Source organism: Hyperolius riggenbachi, chromosome 4 (assembly GCF_040937935.1).
Source record: "Hyperolius riggenbachi isolate aHypRig1 chromosome 4, aHypRig1.pri, whole genome shotgun sequence".
Taxonomy (NCBI): domain Eukaryota; kingdom Metazoa; phylum Chordata; class Amphibia; order Anura; family Hyperoliidae; genus Hyperolius; species Hyperolius riggenbachi.
The window spans coordinates 297,501-322,633 of NC_090649.1; the positions used below are offsets into that span (position 1 = coordinate 297,501).

Consider the following 25,133-nt stretch of genomic DNA (forward strand, 5'->3'; position numbering starts at 1 on the left):
GGTAACCACCACGTGGGAACTGCCCAAACATTCACATCATCCAGGACGCACACCAGCAGCGCTAACGATGGCCACTGCTGGTGTGCGTCCTGGATGATGTGAATGTTTGGGCAGTTCCCACGTGGCAATTATCCCCTGCTTACTACATCTTATGGCAGCAGAGCACAGTATACAGATAAGTGGAAATAGGCAGTAGTCTGCATACTTATATGAAGTGCTAAGGGGAATGCACATTGCAGTCCAGCTACCTTCTATGTGAACTGTGTGGAAGGGGCATTACTGCTATCAGCTAACCGGATAAGGAATTGTGTGGCAAGGACTGATGATCACACATACAGTTTGCAATCATGCTGATCGGCACGTGGTGGAGCTGCCCCTAAGTGACTCTTTCATCTACCAGGTCGTATGCTGCCTTTTATCATTATTATGACAAGTAAACCTTATTGGGACATTGCCTCAGCATTACATTGTTTTTGATGCAGAGATGCTGCTACACCATCTCACACGGACTATATGGGCATAATAGAAGATTGCTGGAATTATACATAGGATTTCCTGGATAGGAACTATTTTTTGCATATGCAGTTTTTTTCTATCTAAAAGTGCACTTTACTTCAGAAGAAAGCTTTTTTTGATTAGCTAATCTTGATGAATTGTTGATATTAATCACTGCATAATTTACTGCATCTTCGGATTGAAGTCGTATCCCTGCATATTTATGAGTGAGTGGGTGATGTGAGTGTGGTCTCTCTCTGGTAGATGTATTGGGGCCCCAATTGGATCTTGTCATTTTTAGATTTATGCAATTTATACCCTACATTTATTGGGGTTTTTTGCTCAAATTTTCAAACAGTGAAGCATATTTTTGTGCAATAAATGGTTCTCTCTTATGAGTGCAGCTAAACTGGTGTTGGTGTTCTGTATTTTGGGTGGTTTATTATTACCAGTGCTAGCACCTGGGAGGTTTGATATATATTGTTGAGCAATTGTTCATATATATTTTTTTTTTCTGTATGGAGGAGGAGGCTGTGTATGGAAAATGAGCTTGTGTATGGAGGAGGAGCCTGTGTATGAAGGAGGGGCTTGAGTATGAAGGAGGGGCCGGTGTATGGAGGAGGAGCCTGTGTATGAAGGAGGGGCCTGTGTATGGAGCAGGAGCCTGTGTATGGAGAAGAAGCCTGTGTATGGTGGAGGAGCCTGTGTATGGAGGAGGAGCCTGGGTATGAAGGAGGGGCCTGTATATTAAGGAGGGGCCTGTGTATGGAGGAGGAGCCTGTGTATGGAGCAGGAGCCTCTGTATGGAGGAGCCTGTGTATGGTGGAGGAGCCTGTGTATGGAGGAGGAGCCTGGGTATGAAGGAGGGGCCTGTATATTAAGGAGGGGCCTGTGTATGGAGCAGGAGCCTCTGTATGGAGGAGCCTGTGTATGGAGGAGGAGCCTGTGTATGGAGGAGCCTGTGTATGGAGGAGGAGCCTGTGTATGAAGGAGGAGCCTGTGTATGGTGGAGGAGCCTGTGTATGGAGGAGGAGCCTGAGTATGAAGGAGGGGCCTGTATATTAAGGAGGGGCCTGTGTATGGAGCAGGAGCCTCTGTATGGAGGAGCCTGTGTATGGAGGAGGAGCCTGTGTATGGAGGAGGAGCCTGTGTATGAAGGAGGAGGCTATGTATGGAGGAGGAGCCTGTGTATAGACTGCTCTTGTCTTGCCATGTTTAGTAATTGCTGTTTTCTTGGCAGGCATCTTCACAGCTCCGGTGGAAGGACGGTATTTCTTCAGTGCTATCTTGACTGGTTACAAAGATGAGAAGGTGGAAGCTGTCCTCTCCAGATCCAATGTGGGCATTGCCAGGGTGGACTCTGAGGGCTACCAGCCAGAAGGCCTGGAGAAGAAACCCCTGGTGGAGAACAAGACAACCCCCAGCTCGCTAGCAGTCTTTAATCTTATTCTACAGCTCAGCGTTGGGGACACGGTCTGCATCGACCTGGTGACCGGCCAGCTGGCTCATTCTGATGAGGTCCTCACAGTGTTCAGTGGCATCTTACTGTATGAGGGCCACGCAGACTTCTAAGAGACACCAACCTTATTTAATAGGACGATTTTCTAGTGCAAAAAGGGGGGGGGGGGGGGGGATATATTTTTTGTATGATTTGAGTTTATATTATGTGAGTGATCTGCAGAGAGTCCTGGAGAGAGACAATCTATGGTGGAGTCATGTATAAGTGTCCACAAGTGCACCTGTCACACATAATAAACCACTTACCTTATAACAACACCTAGTCTATCCCAGCACAAAGACACCGGCACCAAGCAACGCTTCCAATCCTTATTGTATCAGAGAAGAGAAGCTGTATACCGACAGATGTGATCAATAAACGGGGTCAGAGTGGACCTCTGCCCATGGGGACTCACTGTCTGTTTCTTCATTTGTAAATTGCAACAGGAAGTTCTGAACCAGGATGATACCAGTTATCGTAAAAGAAAAAGTGTAAGCTTTCGGCTAATTATCCTTCTTCAGACTCTATTCCACATTTCTCTATTCCTCAATCCTCTATTCAACATTTTTCAGACTCTATTCCACATTCTTCAGACTCTATTCCACATTCTTCAGACTCTATCCCATATTCCTCTAGTCCACATTATTTCAGACTCTATTCAACATTCTTCAGGCTTTATTCAACGTTCTTCATACGTTATTCAACATTCTTCATACGTTATTCAACATTCTTCATACGTTATTCAACATGCCTCTATTCCACATTCTTCAGACTCTATTCCACATTCTTCAGACTCTATTCCACATTCCTCTATTCAACATTCTTCAGACTATATTCCACATTCTTCAGACTCTATTCCATATTTCTCTAGTCCACATTATCTATTCAACATTCTTCAGACTTTATTCAACATTCTTCAGACTCTATTCAACATTCTTCATACGTTATTCAACATTCTTCATACGTTATTCAACATACTTCAGACTCTTCAAACTCTATTCCACATTCTTCAGACTTTATTCAACATTCCTCTATTCCACATTCGTCAGACTCTATTCCACATTCTTCAGACTCTATTCCACATTCTTCAGACTCTATTCCATATTCCTCTAGTCCACATTATTTCAGACTCTATTCAACATTCTTCAGACTTTATTCAACATTCTTCAGACTCTATTCAACATTCTTCAGACTCTATTCCACATTCTTCAGACTCTATTCCGCATTCCTCTATTCCACATTCTTCAGACTATTACACATTCTTCAGACTCTATTCAACATTCCACATTATTCAGACTCTATTCCACATTCCTCTATTCCACATTCTTCAGACTCTATTCCACATTCTTCAGACTCTATTCCACATTCCTCTATTCCACATTCTTTAGACTCTGTTCCACATTCTTCAGACTCTATTCCACATTCCTCTATTCAATATTCTTCAGACTATATTCCACATTCTTCAGACTTTATTCCATATTCCTCTAGTCCACATTATTTCTGACTTTATTCAACATTCTTCAGACTCTATTCAACATTCTTCATACGTTATTCAACATTTTTCATACGTTATTCAACATACTTCAGACTCTATTCCACATTCTTCAGACTCTATTCCACATTCCTCTAGTCCACATTCTTCAGACTCTATTCCACATTCCTCTATTCCACATTCTTCAGACTCTGTTCCACATTCTTCAGACTCTATTCCACATTCCTCTATTCCACATTCTTCAGACTCTATTCCATATTCCTCTAGTCCACATTATCTATTCAACATTCTTCAGACTTTATTCAACATTCTTCAGACTCTATTCAACATTCTTCATACGTTATTCAACATTCTTCATACGTTATTCAACATACTTCAGACTCTATTCCACATTCCTCAGACTCTATTCCACATTCCTCTATTCCACATTCTTCAGACTCTATTCCACATTCTTCAGACTCTATTCAACATTCTTCAAACTCTATTCCACATTCTTCAGACTTTATTCAACATTCCTCTATTCCACATTCGTCAGACTCTATTCCACATTCTTCAGACTCTATTCCACATTCTTCAGACTCTGTTCCATATTCCTCTAGTCCACATTATTTCAGACTCTATTCAACATTCTTCAGACTTTATTCAACATTCTTCAGACTCTATTCAACATTCTTCAGAATCTATTCCACATTCTTCAGACTCTATTCCGCATTCCTCTATTCCACATTCTTCAGACTATTACACATTCTTCAGACTCTATTCAACATTCCACATTATTCAGACTCTATTCCACATTCCTCTATTCCACATTCTTCAGACTCTATTCCACATTCTTCAGACTCTATTCCACATTCCTCTATTCCACATTCTTTAGACTCTGTTCCACATTCTTCAGACTCTATTCCACATTCCTCTATTTAATATTCTTCAGACTATATTCCACATTCTTCAGACTTTATTCCATATTCCTCTAGTCCACATTATTTCTGACTTTATTCAACATTCTTCAGACTCTATTCAACATTCTTCATACGTTATTCAACATTTTTCATACGTTATTCAACATACTTCAGACTCTATTCCACATTCTTCAGACTCTATTCCACATTCCTCTAGTCCACATTCTTCAGACTCTATTCCACATTCCTCTATTCCACATTCTTCAGACTCTGTTCCACATTCTTCAGACTCTATTCCACATTCCTCTATTCAACATTCTTCAGACTATAATCCACATTCTTCAGACTCTATTCCATATTCCTCTAGTCCACATTATCTATTCAACATTCTTCAGACTTTATTCAACATTCTTCAGACTCTATTCAACATTCTTCATACGTTATTCAACATTCTTCATACGTTATTCAACATACTTCAGACTCTATTCCACATTCCTCAGACTCTATTCCACATTCCTCTATTCCACATTCTTCAGACTCTATTCCACATTCTTCAGACTCTATTCAACATTCTTCAAACTCTATTCCACATTCTTCAGACTTTATTCAACATTCCTCTATTCCACATTCGTCAGACTCTATTCCACATTCTTCAGACTCTATTCCACATTATTCAGACTCTATTCCATATTCCTCTAGTCCACATTATTTCAGACTCTATTCAACATTCTTCAGAATCTATTCCACATTCTTCAGACTCTATTCCGCATTCCTCTATTCCACATTCTTCAGACTATTCCACATTCTTCAGACTCTATTCAACATTCCACATTATTCAGACTCTATTCCACATTCCTCTATTCCACATTCTTCAGACTCTATTCCACATTCTTCAGACTCTATTCAACATTCCTCTATTCCACATTCTTCAGAATCTGTTCCACATTCTTCAGACTCTATTCCACATTCCTCTATTCAACATTCTTCAGACTATATTCCACATTCTTCAGACTCTATTCCATATTCCTCTAGTCCACATTATTTCTGACTCTATTCAACATTCTTCAGACTTTATTCAACATTCTTCATACGTTATTCAACATTTTTCATACGTTATTCAACATACTTCAGACTCTATTCCACATTCTTCAGACTCTATTCCACATTCCTCTATTCCACATTCTTCAGACTCTATTCAACATTCTTCAAACTCTATTCCACATTCTTCAGACTTTATTCAACATTCCTCTATTCCACATTCGTCAGACTCTATTCCACATTCTTCAGACTCTATTCCACATTCTTCAGACTCTATTCCAAATTCCTCTAGTCCACATTATTTCAGACTCTATTCAACATTCTTCAGACTTTAATCAACATTCTTCAGACTCTATTCAACATTCTTCAGAATCTATTCCACATTCTTCAGACTCTATTCCGCATTCCTCTATTCAACATTCTTCAGACTATATTCCACATTCTTCAGACTCTATTCCATATTCCTCTAGTCCACATTATCTATTCAACATTCTTCAGGCTTTATTCAACATTCTTCATACGTTATTCAACATTCTTCATACGTTATTCAACATTCTTCATACGTTATTCAACATTCTTCATACGTTATTCAACATGCCTCTATTCCACATTCTTCAGACTCTATTCCACATTCTTCAGACTCTATTCCACATTCCTCTATTCAACATTCTTCAGACTATATTCCACATTCTTCAGACTCTATTCCATATTCCTCTAGTCCACATTATCTATTCAACATTCTTCAGACTTTATTCAACATTCTTCAGACTCTATTCAACATTCTTCATACGTTATTCAACATTCTTCATACGTTATTCAACATACTTCAGACTCTTCAAACTCTATTCCACATTCTTCAGACTTTATTCAACATTCCTCTATTCCACATTCGTCAGACTCTATTCCACATTCTTCAGACTCTATTCCACATTCTTCAGACTCTATTCCATATTCCTCTAGTCCACATTATTTCAGACTCTATTCAACATTCTTCAGACTTTATTCAACATTCTTCAGACTCTATTCAACATTCTTCAGACTCTATTCCGCATTCCTCTATTCCACATTCTTCAGACTATTACACATTCTTCAGACTCTATTCAACATTCCACATTATTCAGACTCTATTCCACATTCCTCTATTCCACATTCTTCAGACTCTATTCCACATTCTTCAGACTCTATTCCACATTCCTCTATTCCACATTCTTTAGACTCTGTTCCACATTCTTCAGACTCTATTCCACATTCCTCTATTCAATATTCTTCAGACTATATTCCACATTCTTCAGACTTTATTCCATATTCCTCTAGTCCACATTATTTCTGACTTTATTCAACATTCTTCAGACTCTATTCAACATTCTTCATACGTTATTCAACATTTTTCATACGTTATTCAACATACTTCAGACTCTATTCCACATTCCTCTAGTCCACATTCTTCAGACTCTATTCCACATTCCTCTATTCCACATTCTTCAGACTCTGTTCCACATTCTTCAGACTCTATTCCACATTCCTCTATTCAACATTCTTCAGACTATATTCCACATTCTTCAGACTCTATTCCATATTCCTCTAGTCCACATTATCTATTCAACATTCTTCAGACTTTATTCAACATTCTTCAGACTCTATTCAACATTCTTCATACGTTATTCAACATTCTTCATACGTTATTCAACATACTTCAGACTCTATTCCACATTCCTCAGACTCTATTCCACATTCCTCTATTCCACATTCTTCAGACTCTATTCCACATTCTTCAGACTCTATTCAACATTCTTCAAACTCTATTCCACATTCTTCAGACTTTATTCAACATTCCTCTATTCCACATTCGTCAGACTCTATTCCACATTCTTCAGACTCTATTCCACATTCTTCAGACTCTGTTCCATATTCCTCTAGTCCACATTATTTCAGACTCTATTCAACATTCTTCAGACTTTATTCAACATTCTTCAGACTCTATTCAACATTCTTCAGAATCTATTCCACATTCTTCAGACTCTATTCCGCATTCCTCTATTCCACATTCTTCAGACTATTACACATTCTTCAGACTCTATTCAACATTCCACATTATTCAGACTCTATTCCACATTCCTCTATTCCACATTCTTCAGACTCTATTCCACATTCTTCAGACTCTATTCCACATTCCTCTATTCCACATTCTTTAGACTCTGTTCCACATTCTTCAGACTCTATTCCACATTCCTCTATTTAATATTCTTCAGACTATATTCCACATTCTTCAGACTTTATTCCATATTCCTCTAGTCCACATTATTTCTGACTTTATTCAACATTCTTCAGACTCTATTCAACATTCTTCATACGTTATTCAACATTTTTCATACGTTATTCAACATACTTCAGACTCTATTCCACATTCTTCAGACTCTATTCCACATTCCTCTAGTCCACATTCTTCAGACTCTATTCCACATTCCTCTATTCCACATTCTTCAGACTCTGTTCCACATTCTTCAGACTCTATTCCACATTCCTCTATTCAACATTCTTCAGACTATATTCCACATTCTTCAGACTCTATTCCATATTCCTCTAGTCCACATTATCTATTCAACATTCTTCAGACTTTATTCAACATTCTTCAGACTCTATTCAACATTCTTCATACGTTATTCAACATTCTTCATACGTTATTCAACATACTTCAGACTCTATTCCACATTCCTCAGACTCTATTCCACATTCCTCTATTCCACATTCTTCAGACTCTATCCCACATTCTTCAGACTCTATTCAACATTCTTCAAACTCTATTCCACATTCTTCAGACTTTATTCAACATTCCTCTATTCCACATTCGTCAGACTCTATTCCACATTCTTCAGACTCTATTCCACATTCTTCAGACTCTATTCCATATTCCTCTAGTCCACATTATTTCAGACTCTATTCAACATTCTTCAGAATCTATTCCACATTCTTCAGACTCTTTTCCGCATTCCTCTATTCCACATTCTTCAGACTCTATTCAACATTCCACATTATTCAGACTCTATTCCACATTCCTCTATTCCACATTCTTCAGACTCTATTCCACATTCTTCAGACTCTATTCAACATTCCTCTATTCCACATTCTTCAGAATCTGTTCCACATTCTTCAGACTCTATTCCACATTCCTCTATTCAACATTCTTCAGACTATATTCCACATTCTTCAGACTCTATTCCATATTCCTCTAGTCCACATTATTTCTGACTCTATTCAACATTCTTCAGACTTTATTCAACATTCTTCATACGTTATTCAACATTTTTCATACGTTATTCAACATACTTCAGACTCTATTCCACATTCTTCAGACTCTATTCCACATTCCTCTATTCCACATTCTTCAGACTCTATTCAACATTCTTCAAACTCTATTCCACATTCTTCAGACTTTATTCAACATTCCTCTATTCCACATTTGTCAGACTCTATTCCACATTCTTCAGACTCTATTCCACATTCTTCAGACTCTATTCCAAATTCCTCTAGTCCACATTATTTCAGACTCTATTCAACATTCTTCAGACTTTAATCAACATTCTTCAGACTCTATTCAACATTCTTCAGAATCTATTCCACATTCTTCAGACTCTATTCCACATTCCTCTATTCCACATTCTTCAGACTCTATTCCACATTCTTCAGACTCTATTCAACATTCTTCAAACTCTATTCCACATTCTTCAGACTTTATTCAACATTCCTCTATTCCACATTCGTCAGACTCTATTCCACATTCTTCAGACTCTATTCCACATTCTTCAGACTCTATTCCAAATTCCTCTAGTCCACATTATTTCAGACTCTATTCAACATTCTTCAGACTTTAATCAACATTCTTCAGACTCTATTCAACATTATTCAGAATCTATTCCACATTCTTCAGACTCTATTCCGCATTCCTCTATTCAACATTCTTCAGACTATATTCCACATTCTTCAGACTCTATTCCATATTCCTCTAGTCCACATTATCTATTCAACATTCTTCAGACTTTATTCAACATTCTTCAGACTCTATTCAACATTCTTCATACGTTATTCAACATTTTTCATACGTTATTCAACATACTTCAGACTCTATTCCACATTCTTCAGACTCTATTCCACATTCCTCTATTCCACATTCTTCAGACTCTATTCCACATTCTTCAGACTCTATTCAACATTCTTCAAACTCTATTCCACATTCTTCAGACTTTATTCAACATTCCTCTATTCCACATTCGTCAGACTCTATTCCACATTCTTCAGACTCTATTCCAAATTCCTCTAGTCCACATTATTTCAGACTCTATTCAACATTCTTCAGACTTTAATCAACATTCTTCAGACTCTATTCAACATTCTTCAGAATCTATTCCACATTCTTCAGACTCTATTCCGCATTCCTCTATTCCACATTCTTCAGACTCTATTCCGCATTCCTCTATTCCACATTCTTCAGACTCTATTCCACATTCTTTAGACTCTATTTAACATTCCACATTATTCAGACTCTATTCCACATTCCTCTATTCCACATTTTTCAGACTCTATTCCACATTCTTCAGACTCTATTCCACATTATTCTATTCCATATTCTTCAGACTATATTGCACATTCCTCAGACTATTCCACATTCCTCTTTTCCACATTCTTCAGACTCTATTGCACACTCCTCAGCCTATTCCACATTCCTCTATTCCACATTCTTCTATTTCACATTCTTCTATTCCATATTCTTCAGACTCTATTGCACATTCCTCAGACTATTCCACATTCCTCTAGTCCACATTCTTCAGACTCTATTCCACATTCCTCTATTCCACATTCTTCAGACTCTATTCAACATTCTTCAGAATCTATTCCACATTCTTCAGACTCTATTCCGCATTCCTCTATTCAACATTCTTCAGACTATATTCCACATTCTTCAGACTCTATTCCATATTCCTCTAGTCCACATTATCTATTCAACATTCTTCAGACTTTATTCAACATTCTTCAGACTCTATTCAACATTCTTCATACGTTATTCAACATTTTTCATACGTTATTCAACATACTTCAGACTCTATTCCACATTCTTCAGACTCTATTCAACATTCTTCAAACTCTATTCCACATTCTTCAGACTTTATTCAACATTCCTCTATTCCACATTCATCAGACTCTATTCCACATTCTTCAGACTCTATTCCAAATTCCTCTAGTCCACATTATTTCAGACTCTATTCAACATTCTTCAGACTTTAATCAACATTCTTCAGACTCTATTCAACATTCTTCAGAATCTATTCCACATTCTTCAGACTCTATTCCGCATTCCTCTATTCCACATTCTTCAGACTCTATTCCGCATTCCTCTATTCCACATTCTTCAGACTCTATTCCACATTCTTTAGACTCTATTTAACATTCCACATTATTCAGACTCTATTCCACATTCCTCTATTCCACATTCTTCAGACTCTATTCCACATTCTTCAGACTCTACTCCACATTATTCTATTCCATATTCTTCAGACTATATTGCACATTCCTCAGACTATTCCACATTCCTCTATTCCACATTCTTCAGACTCTATTGCACACTCCTCAGCCTATTCCACATTCCTCTATTCCACATTCTTCTATTTCACATTCTTCTATTCCATATTCTTCAGACTCTATTGCACATTCCTCAGACTATTCCACATTCCTCTAGTCCACATTCTTCAGACTCTATTCCACATTCTTCTATTCCACATTCTTCAGACTCTATTCCACATTCTTCTATTCCACATTCTTCAGACTCTATTCCACATTCCCCTATTCCACATTCTTAAGACTCTATTACACATTCGTCTATTCCACATTCTTCAGACTCTATTGCACATTCCTCAGATTATTCCACATTCCTCTATTCCACATTCTTCAGACTCTATTGCACACTGCTCAGACTATTCCTCTATTCCACATTCCTCTATTCCACAATACTCTATTCCACTTCCTTCAGACTTTATTCCACATTCCTTTATTCCACATTCTTCAGACTCTATTCCACATTCCCCTATTCTACATTCTATAGATTCTATTGCACATTCTTCAGACTCTATTCAACATTTAGTAGAAAACCACACCAAAACCAGTAAATTCTGCTCAGCTGCGTATTTTAATTAGCATAAATGCAGTATACATATTAACATTGTTCAATGCAAGCATATGCAAAGGCTATATATATATATATATATATATATATATATATATATATATATATATATATATATATATATATATATATATACAGAAGGAGGCACTGCCACTACCACTAGGGCAAGTGCGATCCAGACAGATGGAGCAGCCAGTAGAAACTGCAGCTCTGGCCTACACTCCCAGACAGAACACAGAGGGAGGCACTGCCACTACCACTAGGGCGAGTGTGATCCAGACAGATGGAGCAGCCAGTAGCAACCGCAGCTCTGGCCTACACTCCCAGACAGAACACAGAGGGAGGCACTGCCACTACCACTAGGGCGAGTGTGATCCAGACAGATGGAGCAGCCAGTAGCAACCGCAGCTCTGGCCTTCACTCCCAGACAGACAGAACGATTTCCTGTCGACCGCCGCTGGCGACAGGACAATCGCAGCAGAGAGACAGAACAAGGCAAAACAGATAATACAACCTGACTGCACTAGAAGGGAAGCCTAGTGCAGTCCCAATAATTATTCTAAGATAAACTTTAGCAAACAAGCAAGGCTGATACTCTAGGAGAGTTTAGCAGTAATCAAAACCATCATGACCAGCAAGGGATTCTGGGAGAACATGGTATTTATACTGCCAGCCTTCAAAGGAGGCAGCTAGGCAATTTGCATGACAAGTGTATGCAAATTCCTCAGCAGAGCAAGTCTGAAACTTACAAAGCGAAGACAGGTCTCTTTTCCAGATTCCTGCAGCCCTCAGACCTAAGGAATGGACAAACAGCTGTCTGTCCGTGCAGACAGCTGAGCAGATCATTACACCACCATTATAACACCTCCAATTACACATCCCTGCTTGTAATATTGACTCAATCGTATAGAAAGCAGATTAGTCCAAGCAATGCATGTCACGTAAATGCAATCCACTATGGCATAGACAGGCAGGCAAATCCTAGGCAGAATTGGCATTGAAAAGGTTCCACAATTCAACTAGTTTCCCACTGTCAAAGCAGCTGTATTTCCAAAGCATAGATGTGTGGAATAGATGCTGCAGACCGTAAATCAGGCACAGTTAGTCCAATTTCCAAAGTAAATCACAGATTACAATCGTCCACAACGTGTAAGAACGTTGCTGCCCCAATATCTTCTCTGGTGTGTGGACAATGTAAGTGCACAGCTTTCACACATGATCAGTTCATTCTAAGAAATCACACTGCAATGGCTGAAATTCACTTTTAGCAAAGTCTCAAAATCACAAACTTTCGCAAGGCTCCAGACGGAGATGCTGTGTAGTGCGCAATACATATAGTTACCAGCTGAAACTGCGCATATAGATCGCTGTCCTCCATTGCCTTTGAATAGTTGGTAAGAAAGTTCTACCATGTAGCCGCCAGCCTGTACATAATCGCTAAAACCTTGCACTGAATTCTGCTTATGAATTGTAAGAGCACGTCAGCCTCTGTGTCCAGCTGTCACGTGCCCCAGCTTCACGCCAGACCTACGTAATGACGCAGTATCACTTTAACATGTTTCGTGCCGCCCATAAGACTTCCTCAGAACGTACTGCGTAGCAAGGATGCATCAGATCACTCTCACCTTCCTTTTATAGAAACCATCTAGTAGCAATTATTATAATTAATTACTAGATCACCAGCATTAAAAAAGAGCGACATCTTGTGGATTTCTAGCTAACTGCATAGCATGGAATATATACAATTCTGTTTTTAGACTGGCAATTGCTAAGCAACATATATATGGAGACAATAAGAGACCAGTCATAATTACCTAACCCACTTAAAGTGAACCTCCAGACTAAACATCTAATCAGCAGCACTGAAAAGGCTTGGTGTTTATTTAACAGTTTCACAGCATCAGAACTTTGTTTTTCTTACCCAAGCCTCATATTTAGCTGGACAGAAGCTAAGCTCCACCCTATCAAGGAAAACTGCCCAGGCATTTTTCCCCCGATGCTGTGCAAAGCATGATGGGATTTCTGATGTTGTTGTTCTCGTTACCTAGCAACTGGGAGGAGTGATCAGGACACAGGACAGTTGGAACTGTGGGGGAGATTTATCAAAGCACTACCGATAGTTTTTTCTTCTTCAACTGTTCTAACCAGCAGGGAAAACAGTTATGCATGATAATAAGGACCTTCTTAAATCTTTCTTAATAGTGGCAGTTCAACATGAATTTCTAGAGCGGCACTGCAGTTAAAGGAATACTGTAGGGGGGTCGGGGGAAAATGAGTTGAACTTACCCGGGGCTTCTAATGGTCCCCCGCAGAAATCCTGTGTTGGTGCAGCCACTCACCGATGCTCCGGCCCCGCCTCCGGTTCACTTCTGGAATTTCTGACTTTAAAGTCTGAAAACCACTGCGCCTGCGTTGCCGTGTCCTCACTCCCGCTGATGTCACCAGGAGCGTACTGTGCAGACACAGACCATACTGGGCCTGCGCAGTATGCTCCTGGTTACATCAGCGGGATCAAGGACACGGCAACACAGGCGCAGTGGTTTTCAGGCTTTAAAGTCTGAAATTCCAGAAGTGAACCGGAGGCGGGGCCGGAGCATCGGTGAGTGGCTGCGCGGGCACAGGATGTCTGCGGGGGACCATTAGAAGCCCCGGGTAAGTTCAACTCATTTTCCCCCGACCCCCCTACAGTATTCCTTTAAGGAAATTTTAAATCCATTCCTAAACTGCTGCAGATTAAGAAGTGCTTAAAGAGAATCTGTATTGTTAAAATCGCACAAAAGTAAACATACCAGTGCGTTAGGGGACATCTCCTATTACCCTCTGTCACAATTTCGCCGCTCCTCGACGCATTAAAAGTGGTTAAAAACAGTTTTAAAAAGTTTGTTTATAAACAAACAAAATGGCCACCAAAACAGGAAGTAGGTTGATGTACAGTATGTCCACACATAGAAAATACATTCATACACAAGCAGGCTGTATACACCCTTCCTTTTGAATCTCAAGAGATCATTTGTGTGTTTATTTCCCCCTGCAGCTATCTTCCACTGAAGTGTCAGGCTGTTTCTTCCTGCAGAGTACAGACAGCTCTGCCTGTATGTAATTCCTCAGTATGTGAAAGCCCAGCCAGCTCAGAGGAGGATTTATCCAGCTTGTAAAAGATAAGAGAGAGGAGAGAAGCTGCCCTAATCTAAATTATACACAGGCAGTGTGCAGAGAGGGGCCTGGAGGGGGGAGATGCATCACAGAACCACAACACTGAAGAACTTGGCAGCCTTCCAGACACAGGCTGACAAGTCTGACAAGAGAGAGATAAGTTGATTTATTACAGATATGGTGATAGTAGAACGTGCTGCAGTAAGCCAGAACACATTAGAATAGCTTTTGGAACTTGTAGGATGATAAAAAACAGGATGCAATTTTTGTTACGGAGTCTCTTTAATAGCACATCTACAGATAGTGCAGCAGTGCAGGCTAGGCATGATTTGTGAAGGGCTCCTCCCCCCTTCTGAATTCCTCCTCAGAGCCTGCTGGTATCAATAAAGCAGATGTATTGGTTACCTTAGCAACAGCAATTCCCCCACACACAGCACTGTCTGAGAGACCTTCCTAACTCCTCCTATTTCACAATAGTTTAAGAAGGAATCCACACTATCTAGTGATTTCTTAGGGTGTCTGAGACAGTTCTGCACGGATTTCTAAAATCCTACAAATATTTTGTCTCAGACACTCTTGATTAATGTCCCCCTGTGTCTCATGCTCCCTGTCACCTCCTTTCAACCAAAAACATGGCCGCCCCCATGAAATCACAAACCTTTGCCTGTTCTTTTAAAACAGGGTGGGTAAGAGATTATATTACCTATCTATTTTATGTAACATAACTAATGTAAGTTAATGACAGTATGTTTGTTTAGGCTGGAGTTCCTCTTTAAGAACATTGCATAAGGCATATTTGAGGTCAGAAGATAAACCTGATAACAAACAATAAACATTTTTATACAAAATTTAGACAATACATCATAACAACCTTTTTATAAGAAAACCTCTAGATTATCTGTATTCAGACCCAGTGGAGATAAAGTATAAATCCAATAACTTTCCTTGCGATATATCTGTGCCTCTGAGTTACGAAATCTAATGCTTGGATTCAATCGGCAGATCCCATAAGGCCTCTGGGGTCAGACTGGTGATATGTGGCAAAATGCAATGAAATGGATGTTTTGTATTGTTTTTCTTCTTTATAAGATTGCTTTATATCTCTAACATGTTCCTGTATATGGGACTTCTTGCCCACATAGTGTTTACCACATGGGCAAGTCATCTGATACACCCACATTGGCAGTCATACAATTCATAGGATCTCTTAAAGGGATACTGTAGGGAGTCAGGGGAAAATGAGTTGAACTTACCCGGGGCTTCTAATGGTCCCCCGCAGACATCCTGTGCCCGCGCAGCCACTCAACGATGCTCCAGCCCCGCCTCCGGTTCACTTCTGGAATTTCAACTTTAAAGTCGGAAAACCAGTGTGCCTGCATAGCCACGCCCTCCCGCTGATGTCACCTGGAGTGTATTGTGCAGGCCCAGTATGGTCTGTGCCTGTGCAATACGCTCCTGATGACATCAGAGGGAGCGAGGACACGGCAACGCAGGCACAGTGGTTTTCCGACTTTAAAGTCTGAAATTCCAGAAGTGTACAGGAGGCAGGGTCGGAGCATCGGTGATTGGCTGCGCAGGCACAGGATGTCTGCGGGGGACCATTAGAAACCCCGGGGAAGTTCAACTCATTTCCCCCCGACCCCCCTACAGTATCCCTTTAACTGTTTTTCTCCTGTAGAATCAGTAAACCTATCTGTAGCATCCACAAATTGACCAATGATTGCATGTAGACCTACCATTTCTTTGCCTATATTTCTGAGATGGAGAAGGCCTATATTCTGATTGTACAAGCATATCAGATAAATTCCTAGTACGTCTAGCTGTTGCAATAGGTCTTGGGCCCACAATTCTAGCTATATGTTTATCCTACAACAAGATATGCCAGTATTTATGCAGAACCTTTTCAGACAGTGTGGGCTGAATGTTGCTATCAGCCATGGATCCAACGTTTTTTTATTCTTTTTTTACCAAAAAAAGATTTTCTATCTGTTTTGAGAGTTTGCTGTTTTCAGTAACCTAGTAGGGTAACCTCCAGGGCCGGAGCTACCATAGGAAAAAATGGGCAATTGCCCCAGGGCCCCAGAGCCTGTAGGGGACCCCAAGGTGTTCCTCCCCATCTAACTGTTGCTCCCCAGGGACTCTGCAGAGTTGGTTAAGTTGGGAGGTGATTGGGGGAGGGTAAGCAGCTAGCTCAGGGGCCCAGGAGGGAAATTTGGCTGCAACAAAGGGCCTCTAATGACGCTTTTTGGACGAGGGTGTCTGTTGGGGGGCCCCCAGGCTAATTTTGCCCTAGGGCCCAACTGTTACTTGAACCGGCCCTGGTAACCTCTCTGCTGTAATCCTAACTTCAGATTTTGTGCCTCCATTTTGAAGTCCTGCAAATTGTTAGAGTTCCTTCTAAGTCTAAGAAACTGCCCAATGGGTACTGCTTGTGTGCATTCTGATAATAAAGTAAGAGATTACCGGCTGTTTGTTTCCTAAAGGTGGTTGTATGGAGGATATTTCGCCTGTGTTCAAGGCAAGTCTTGTGTACCTTTCTTGTCAAGAATATGCTGTAGGCATTATTATTCCAACGATCAATGAATTCATCCAGCTCCAACAATGTGCCTGTCCACAACATAAAAATGTCATCGACATAGTGGAGCCACAAGGGGGCGTACCCCACATATGCCTGGTCCACAATGATTACCTCCTCCTCCCAAGCGCCCAGGTGGAGACAGGCGTATGCAGGATAACACACCGCCCCCATGGCCACGCCCCTCTTCTGCTGATAAACCCACTCATTGAATGTAAAAAATGTATTATTCAAAATAATTTGCAACAACATATCCACAAAATCCTTGTGGGGATCTTCATCTGGATAGTATCTCTCATTTTTTAATCGATCGACGTCCCACATCATTGGGAATTGATGTTAGCAGGGATCCAAGCTTACAAGCTACATATTATCAGCAAGGAGACTTGGCTTAGCTTCTCCAACAGCTGCATAGCGTCTAACACAGGCCCTCCAGCTGTTACTGAACTACAAGTCCCACAATGCATTTGCCTTTATGAGTCATGGCTGTGGCTGTCAGACTCCTGCAGTGTATTGTGGGACTTGTAGTTCAGTAACAGCTGCATAGCGTCTAACCAGGGCCGGTCCTGGACTTTCTGCTGCCTGAGGCAAAGATCGTAAAGGCGCCCCCCCCCCCCCCCCAATATTTCTACAAAACATGAGCGGCGGCCGGCGGCAGCCGGCGGCAGCCAGCCAGCCTTATCATCATTATCGACACGTCGGCGGCGCTCGCTGCTCAGTGACTGACCGGGACAATCAGCCGCAGCCAGGGCAGCAGAGCGGGCGGCAGCCGCCGCCATCAAATCAGCAGGCTTAGGCACTAGGCAGCGTCACCAGCATGCAGCCTTGGAGGAGACAGGAGAGGCCGCAGAGCTCAGAGTCATCGGACTCGGAGGCCGGCGGCAACAGTGCAGTTTCTAGGCTAAAATGCACCCAGGGCGAGGGTGTAAAAATTGCGCCCCCCCCCCGGTATAGGTAACCAGCTATAGGTCCCCCCAGAGTATAGGTGGCCAGGCATGGGTGAGCCAGTAAAGTTGCCCCCAGTATAGGTTAGCCAGGTAGTTGCCTCCAGTATAGGTAGCCAGTATAGTTGCCCCCAGTATGTTAGATAGGCAGGCACCCCCCCCCCCCCCCCGGTATAAGTTAGATAAGTAGGTGCCCCCAGTACAGGTTAGCTAGGTAGGTGCCTCCAATATAGGTAGCCAGTATAGTTGCCCCCAGCATAGGTTAGATAGGTAGGTACCCCCAGTATAGGTTAGTTAGGTAGGTGCCCCCAGTATAGGTAGCCAGTATAGTTGCCACCTGTATAGGCTAGCTAGGTAGGTAGGTGCCCCCAATACAGGTTAGATAAGTGCCCCCAGTATAGGTTAGATAGGTAGCTTCCCCCCAGTATAGGTTAGATTAGGTCGCTGCCCTTCAGTATAGGTTAGATTAGGTAGGTGCCCCCAGTACAGGTTAGATTAGGTAGGTGCCCCCAGTATAGATTAGATAGGTAGCTGCCCCCAGCATAGGTTAGACAGGTAGCTGCCCCCCAGCATAGGTTAGATAGGTAGCTGCCCCCCAGCATAGGTTAGATAGGTAGCTGCCCCCCAGTACAGGTTAGATTAGGTAGGTGCCCCCCAGTATAGGATAGATAGGTAGCTGCCCCCAGTACAGGTTAGATTAGGTAGGTGCCCCCCAGTATAGGATAGATAGGTAGCTGCCCCCAGTACAGGTTAGATTAAGTAGGTGCCCCCCAGTATAGGATAGATAGGTAGCTGCCCCCAGTATAGGTTAGATAGGTAGCTGCCCCCCAGTGTAGGTTACATAGGTAGCTGCCCCCCAGTGTAGGTTAGATAGGTAGCTGCCCCCCAGTATAGGATAGATAGGTAGCTGCCCCCCATTATAGGTTAGATAGGTAGCTGCCCCCCAGTATAGGTTAGATAGGTAGCTGCCCCCCAGTATAGGTTAGATAGGTAGCTGCCCCCCAGTATAGGTTAGATAGGTAGCTGGCCCCCAGTATAGGTTAGATTAGGTAGGTGCCCCCCAGTATAGGATAGATAGGTAGCTGCCCCTAGTACAGGTTAGATTAGGTAGGTGCCCCCCAGTATAGGATAGATAGGTAGCTGCCCCCAAAACAGGTTAGATTAGGTAGGTGCCCCCCAGTATAGGATAGATAGGTAGCTGCCCCCCAGTATAGGTTAGATAGGTAGCTGCCCCCCAGTATAGGATAGATAGGTAGCTGGCCCCCAGTATAGGTTAGATTAGGTAGGTGCCCCCCAGTATAGGATAGATAGGTAGCTGCCCCCCCAGTATAGGTTAGATAGGTAGCTGCCCCCCAGTATAGGATAGATCGGTAGCTGGCCCCCAGTATAGGTTAGATTAGGTAGGTGCCCCCCAGTATAGGATAGATAGGTAGCTGCCCCAGTACAGGTTAGATTAGATAGGTGCCCCCCAGTATAGGATAGATAGGTAGCTGCCCCCAAAACAGGTTAGATTAGGTAGGAGCCCCCCAGTATAGGATAGATAGGTAGCTGCCCCCAAAACAGGTTAGATTAGGTAGGTGCCCCCCAGTATAGGATAGATAGGTAGCTTGCCCAGGTAGGTGCCCCCTCATAATGGCGGAGGGGGGAGCCGGAGCCGCGGTGAGGGCAGCCCGACCTCTCCCTCCCTCTCCCCGGGCCGCCCTCCATGCTCCCCCCTCGGACTTTAGGCAGCAGAGTTAGCGCGCAGGGAAGCGCTGCTGTACACAGTCACAGCCTGTTACTCACCTCCCTGGATCCGATCGCCGCTCCCGCCCTGCTGGTCTCCTCTCTGCCTAGCCGGCTGATACACACGCGGCTGCTTCCTGTGTAAACAGGAAGCAGCCGCGTGTGTAATGTATCAGCGGCTACATTGCAGAGAGGAGACCAGCAGGGCGGGAGCGGCGATCGGATCCAGGGAGGTGAGTAACAGGCTGTGACTGTGTACAGCAGCGCTTCCCTGCGCGCTAACTCTGCTGCCTAAAGTCCGAGGGGGGAGCATGGAGGGCGGCCCGGGGAGAGGGAGGGAGAGGTCGGGCTGCCCTCACCGCGGCTCTGGCTCCCCCCCCCGCTCAGTCACAGCCATTCATCTGGTGCCGCCCCTCCACTTCCTGCCGCCTGAGGAACCCGCCTCACCCCGCCTCATGGGCGGGCCGGCCCTGCGTCTAACACAAATGATGGAGCTCTTTCTGACGTAGGTTTAAGCTTTTTGTCAACATATTGGGCTCAATTCACAATACTTCTCATACATGTCTTATTTTATTTATCACCTAATTGATAAAAAATAACCTTTCAGCACATTTACAAGAAAAATAATCACTCAAATGATTCACTTCATTTTAACCACTTCGCCATATCTGGACGCATATATCCGTCCAGATAGGCAGTGGTGCTGCAGCCGTGTGGTGCGCGCGATCGGGCGCGCGCCCGCGCGCTCCCGCTGCCTCCCGCTGCCCCCCCGATCAGTGAATGGGAATATAATTCCCATTCACCGATCTAAGTCCCTGGCAGAAATACCGACGCTTTCTCTTCAGAGAGCGTGGTATTTCTGCCCCCAGGAAACTTCTTCTCTTCTTTTTAGTTCCTAGATGCGACATCGTTCGCATCTAGGAATTTTTTGAATGTGGCCATCCTGTGGCCAAATAGTAAACTGCACCCACATACCTGTATTGAATAAAAAAATACATTGCATTACATCTAAAATTGGCTATTTACCTCCCAAACTAAAATTACCCAAATACATTTTTGTATTAAAAAAAAATAAAAAAAATTACAATTAAAAAAAAAAAAAACTACATAAATAGTTACCTAAGGGTCTGAACTTTTTAAATATACATGTCAAGAGAGTATCTTATTAAATTTTTTAAAATTATAAGCTTGTAAATAGTGATGGACGCAAATTGAAAAAATGCACCTTTATTTCTAAATAAAATATCGGCGCCATAAATTGTGATAGGGATGTAATTTAAATGGTGTAATAAGCGGGACAAATGGGCACATAAAATGCATGGGTTTTAATTACTGTAGCATGTATTAATTTTAAACTATAATGGCCAAAAACTGAGAAATAATGATTTTTTTTCCATTTCTATCTTAATCTTCCTGTTAAAATGTATTTACAGTAAAGTGGCTCTTAGCAAAATGTACTACCTAAAGAAAGCCTAATTAGTGGCGGAAAAAACGAGATATAGATCAATTAATTTTGATAAGTAGCAATAAAGTTATTAGCGAATGAATGGGAGGTGACCATTGCTCGGATGCATAAGATTTTCGAAGCTGTAGGCTGAAGTGGTTAATATGACTTTTTTACCTTAATTATATTATATTTTTTTCTCTTTGGAAGCTTAAAATGAAAACAGAGGAGAAAGCTTTGTGAATGCTGCCATTGCGCTATTCTTTCCATAGGAGAACCAATTGCTGAAAGGCCCATACACACGTCGGATTTTTGCGAACGTTCCGTCGTTTGAACGTTCCGTCGTTCGCACGTCAAATCCGGCGTGTGTACAGACTATCGTTCGGGTGATAAGACTGGTTTTCAGCGATCCGCCCGGCGGATCGTTCAGGACCAGTCTTATCACCCGAACGATAGTCTGTACACACGCCGGATTTGACGTGCGAACGACGGAACGTTCAAACGACGGGTCGTTCGCAAAAATCTGACGTGTGTATGGGCCTTTATATTCTTATTCCATGAGGGTATTATCTCGATATCTCCTCCATTGTAATCTCATATTCAGTTGTTCTTTCACATTTGTCATAGGAGTAAACATGATGAGTTCCTAGCATTTATAACTAACGGAGAATCTCAGCCACCTCTCTGGGCAATAAAACAATATTCCCTCCCTGGTCACTCCTTGTAATAATGGTGTCCTGCAAATATCTAAGCTTATTTAGGGATTTCCTCTCCTGACTCGTGAGATTATCCTAAACAAATTCTTCCTCATCCCATTTCATTCTTTCCTCAGTTATACATTCATTAAATAGGGACATGTATTTCTTCTGGACTGAGGGCATTAATACTTACCTATTGGAACTTTTCCTGTGCTGGTGCACTTCCATGGCAACATACTATGGCCCCGCCCCTGAACCCTAATGGGCACCATAACTATAAATTTGTTGAGAGTATCACCCATCAGCAGGCCCGGATTTACCTCACAGGAGCCTATAGGCACAGATGTCCTGGCACCCTAGACTCCACCCTCCATGCATGCAGGCCTGGATTTACATCACAGGAGCCTATAGGCACAGATGTCCTGTCACCCTAGACTCCGCCCTCCATGCATGCAGGCCTGGAATTACATCACAGGAGCCTATAGGCACAGATGTCCTGGCACCCTAGACTCCGCCCTCCATGCATGCAGGCCCGGATTTACATCACAGGAGCCTATGGGCAGAGATGTCCTGGCACCCTAGACTCCGCCCTCCATGCATGCAGGCCTGGATTTACATCACAGGAGCCTATAGGCACAGATGTCCTGTCACCCTAGACTCCGCCCTCCATGCATGCAGGCCTGGAATTACATCACATGAGCCTATAGGCACAAATGTCCTGGCACCCTAGACTCCGCCCTCCATGCATGCAGGCCCAGATTTACATCACAGGAGCCTATAGGCAGAGATGTCCTGGCACCCTAGACTCCGCCCTCCATGCATGCAGGCCTGGATTTACATCACAGGAGCCTATAGGCACAGATGTCCTGTCACCCTAGACTCCGCCCTCCATGCATGCAGGCCCGGATTTACATCACAGGAGCCTATAGGCACAGATGTCCTGGCACCCTAGACTCCGCCCTCCATGCATGCAGGCCTGGAATTACATCACAGGAGCCTATAGGCAGACATGTCCTGGCACCCTAGACTCCGCCCTCCATGCATGCAGGCCCGGATTTACATCACAGGAGCCTATAGGCACAGATGTCCTGGCACCCTAGACTCCGCCCTCCATGCATGCAGGCCAGGATTTACATCACAGGAGCCTATAGGCAGAGATGTCCTGGCACCCTAGACTCCGCCCTCAGTGCATGCAGGCCTGGATTTACATCACAGGAGCCTATAGGCACAGATGTCCTGTCACCCTAGACTCCGCCCTCCATGCATGCAGGCCTGGAATTACATCACAGGAGCCTATAGGCGCAGATGTCCTGGCACCCTAGACTCCGCCCTCCATGCATGCAGGCCTGGAATTACATCACAGGAGCCTATAGGCACAGATGTCCTGGCACCCTAGACTCCGCCCTCCATGCATGCAGGCCTGGAATTACATCACAGGAGCCTATAGGCACAGATGTCCTGGCACCCTAGACTCCGCCCTCCATGCATGCAGGCCCGGATTTACATCACAGGAGCCTATAGGCACAGATGTCCTGGCACCCTAGACTCCGCCCTCCATGCATGCAGGCCCGGATTTACATCACAGGAGCCTATAGGCACAGATGTCCTGGCACCCTAGACTCCGCCCTCCATGCATGCAGGCCCGGATTTACATCACAGCAGCCTATAGGCACAGATGTCCTGGCACCCTAGACTCCGCCCTCCATGCATGCAGGCCCGGATTTACATCACAGGAGCCTATAGGCACAGATGTCCTGGTACCCTAGACTCCGCCCTCCATGCATGCAGGCCCGAATTTACATCACAGGAGCCTATAGGCACAGATGTCCTGGCACCCTAGACTCCGCCCTCCATGCATGCAGGCCCGGATTTACATCACAGGAGCCTATAGGCACAGATGTCCTGGCACCCTAGACTCCGCCCTCCATGCATGCAGGCCCGGATTTACATCACAGGAGCCTATAGGCACAGATGTCCTGGCACCCTAGACTCCGCCCTCCATGCATGCAGGCCCGGATTTACATCACAGGAGCCTATAGGCACAGATGTCCTGGCACCCTAGACTCCGCCCTCCATGCATGCAGGCCCGGATTTACATCACAGGAGCCTATAGGCACAGATGTCCTGGCACCCTAGACTCCGCCCTCCATGCATGCAGGCCCGGATTTACATCACAGGAGCCTATAGGCACAGATGTCCTGGCACCCTAGACTCCGCCCTCCATGCATGCAGGCCCGGATTTACATCACAGGAGCCTATAGGCACAGATGTCCTGACACCCCAGACTCCGCCCTCCATGCATGCAGGCCCGGATTTACATCACAGGAGCCTATAGGCACAGATGTCCTGGCACCCTAGACTCCGCCCTCCATGCATGCAGGCCCGAATTTACATCACAGGAGCCTATAGGCACAGATGTCCTGACACCCCAGACTCCGCCCTCCATGCATGCAGGCCCGGATTTACATCACAGGAGCCTATAGGCACAGATGTCCTGGCACCCTAGACTCCGCCCTCCATGCATGCAGGCCCGGATTTACATCACAGGAGCCTATAGGCACAGATGTCCTGACACCCCAGACTCCGCCCTCCATGCATGCAGGCCCGGATTTACATCACAGGAGCCTATAGGCACAGATGTCCTGGCACCCTAGACTCCGCCCTCCATGCATGCAGGCCCGGATTTACATCACAGGAGCCTATAGGCACAGATGTCCTGACACCCCAGACTCCGCCCTCCATGCACGCAGGCCCGGATTTACATCACAGGAGCCTATAGGCACAGATGTCCTGGCACCCTAGACTCCGCCCTCCATGCATGCAGGCCTGGATTTACATCACAGGAGCCTATAGGCACAGATGTCCTGGCACCCTAGACTCCGCCCTCCATGCATGCAGGCCTGGATTTACATCACAGGAGCCTATAGGCACAGATGTCCTGTCACCCTAGACACCGCCCTCCATGCATGCAGGCCCGGATTTACATCACAGGAGCCTATA

General features: G+C 43.6%; 1 protein-coding gene across 1 annotated transcript in view; it reads left to right on the top strand.

Moving 5' to 3' along the window:
* EMILIN1 (elastin microfibril interfacer 1) overlaps positions 1–2,408 on the top strand; it is a 223,662-nt gene extending 221,254 nt beyond the window's left edge. The window contains exon 8 of the mRNA XM_068279781.1: positions 1,736–2,408. Within this exon, the coding sequence (XP_068135882.1) occupies positions 1,736–2,067 (332 nt within the window). The 3' untranslated portion in view covers positions 2,068–2,408. The remainder of the gene's footprint in view (positions 1–1,735) is intronic.
* Positions 2,409–25,133: the final 22,725 nt, after the last annotated feature.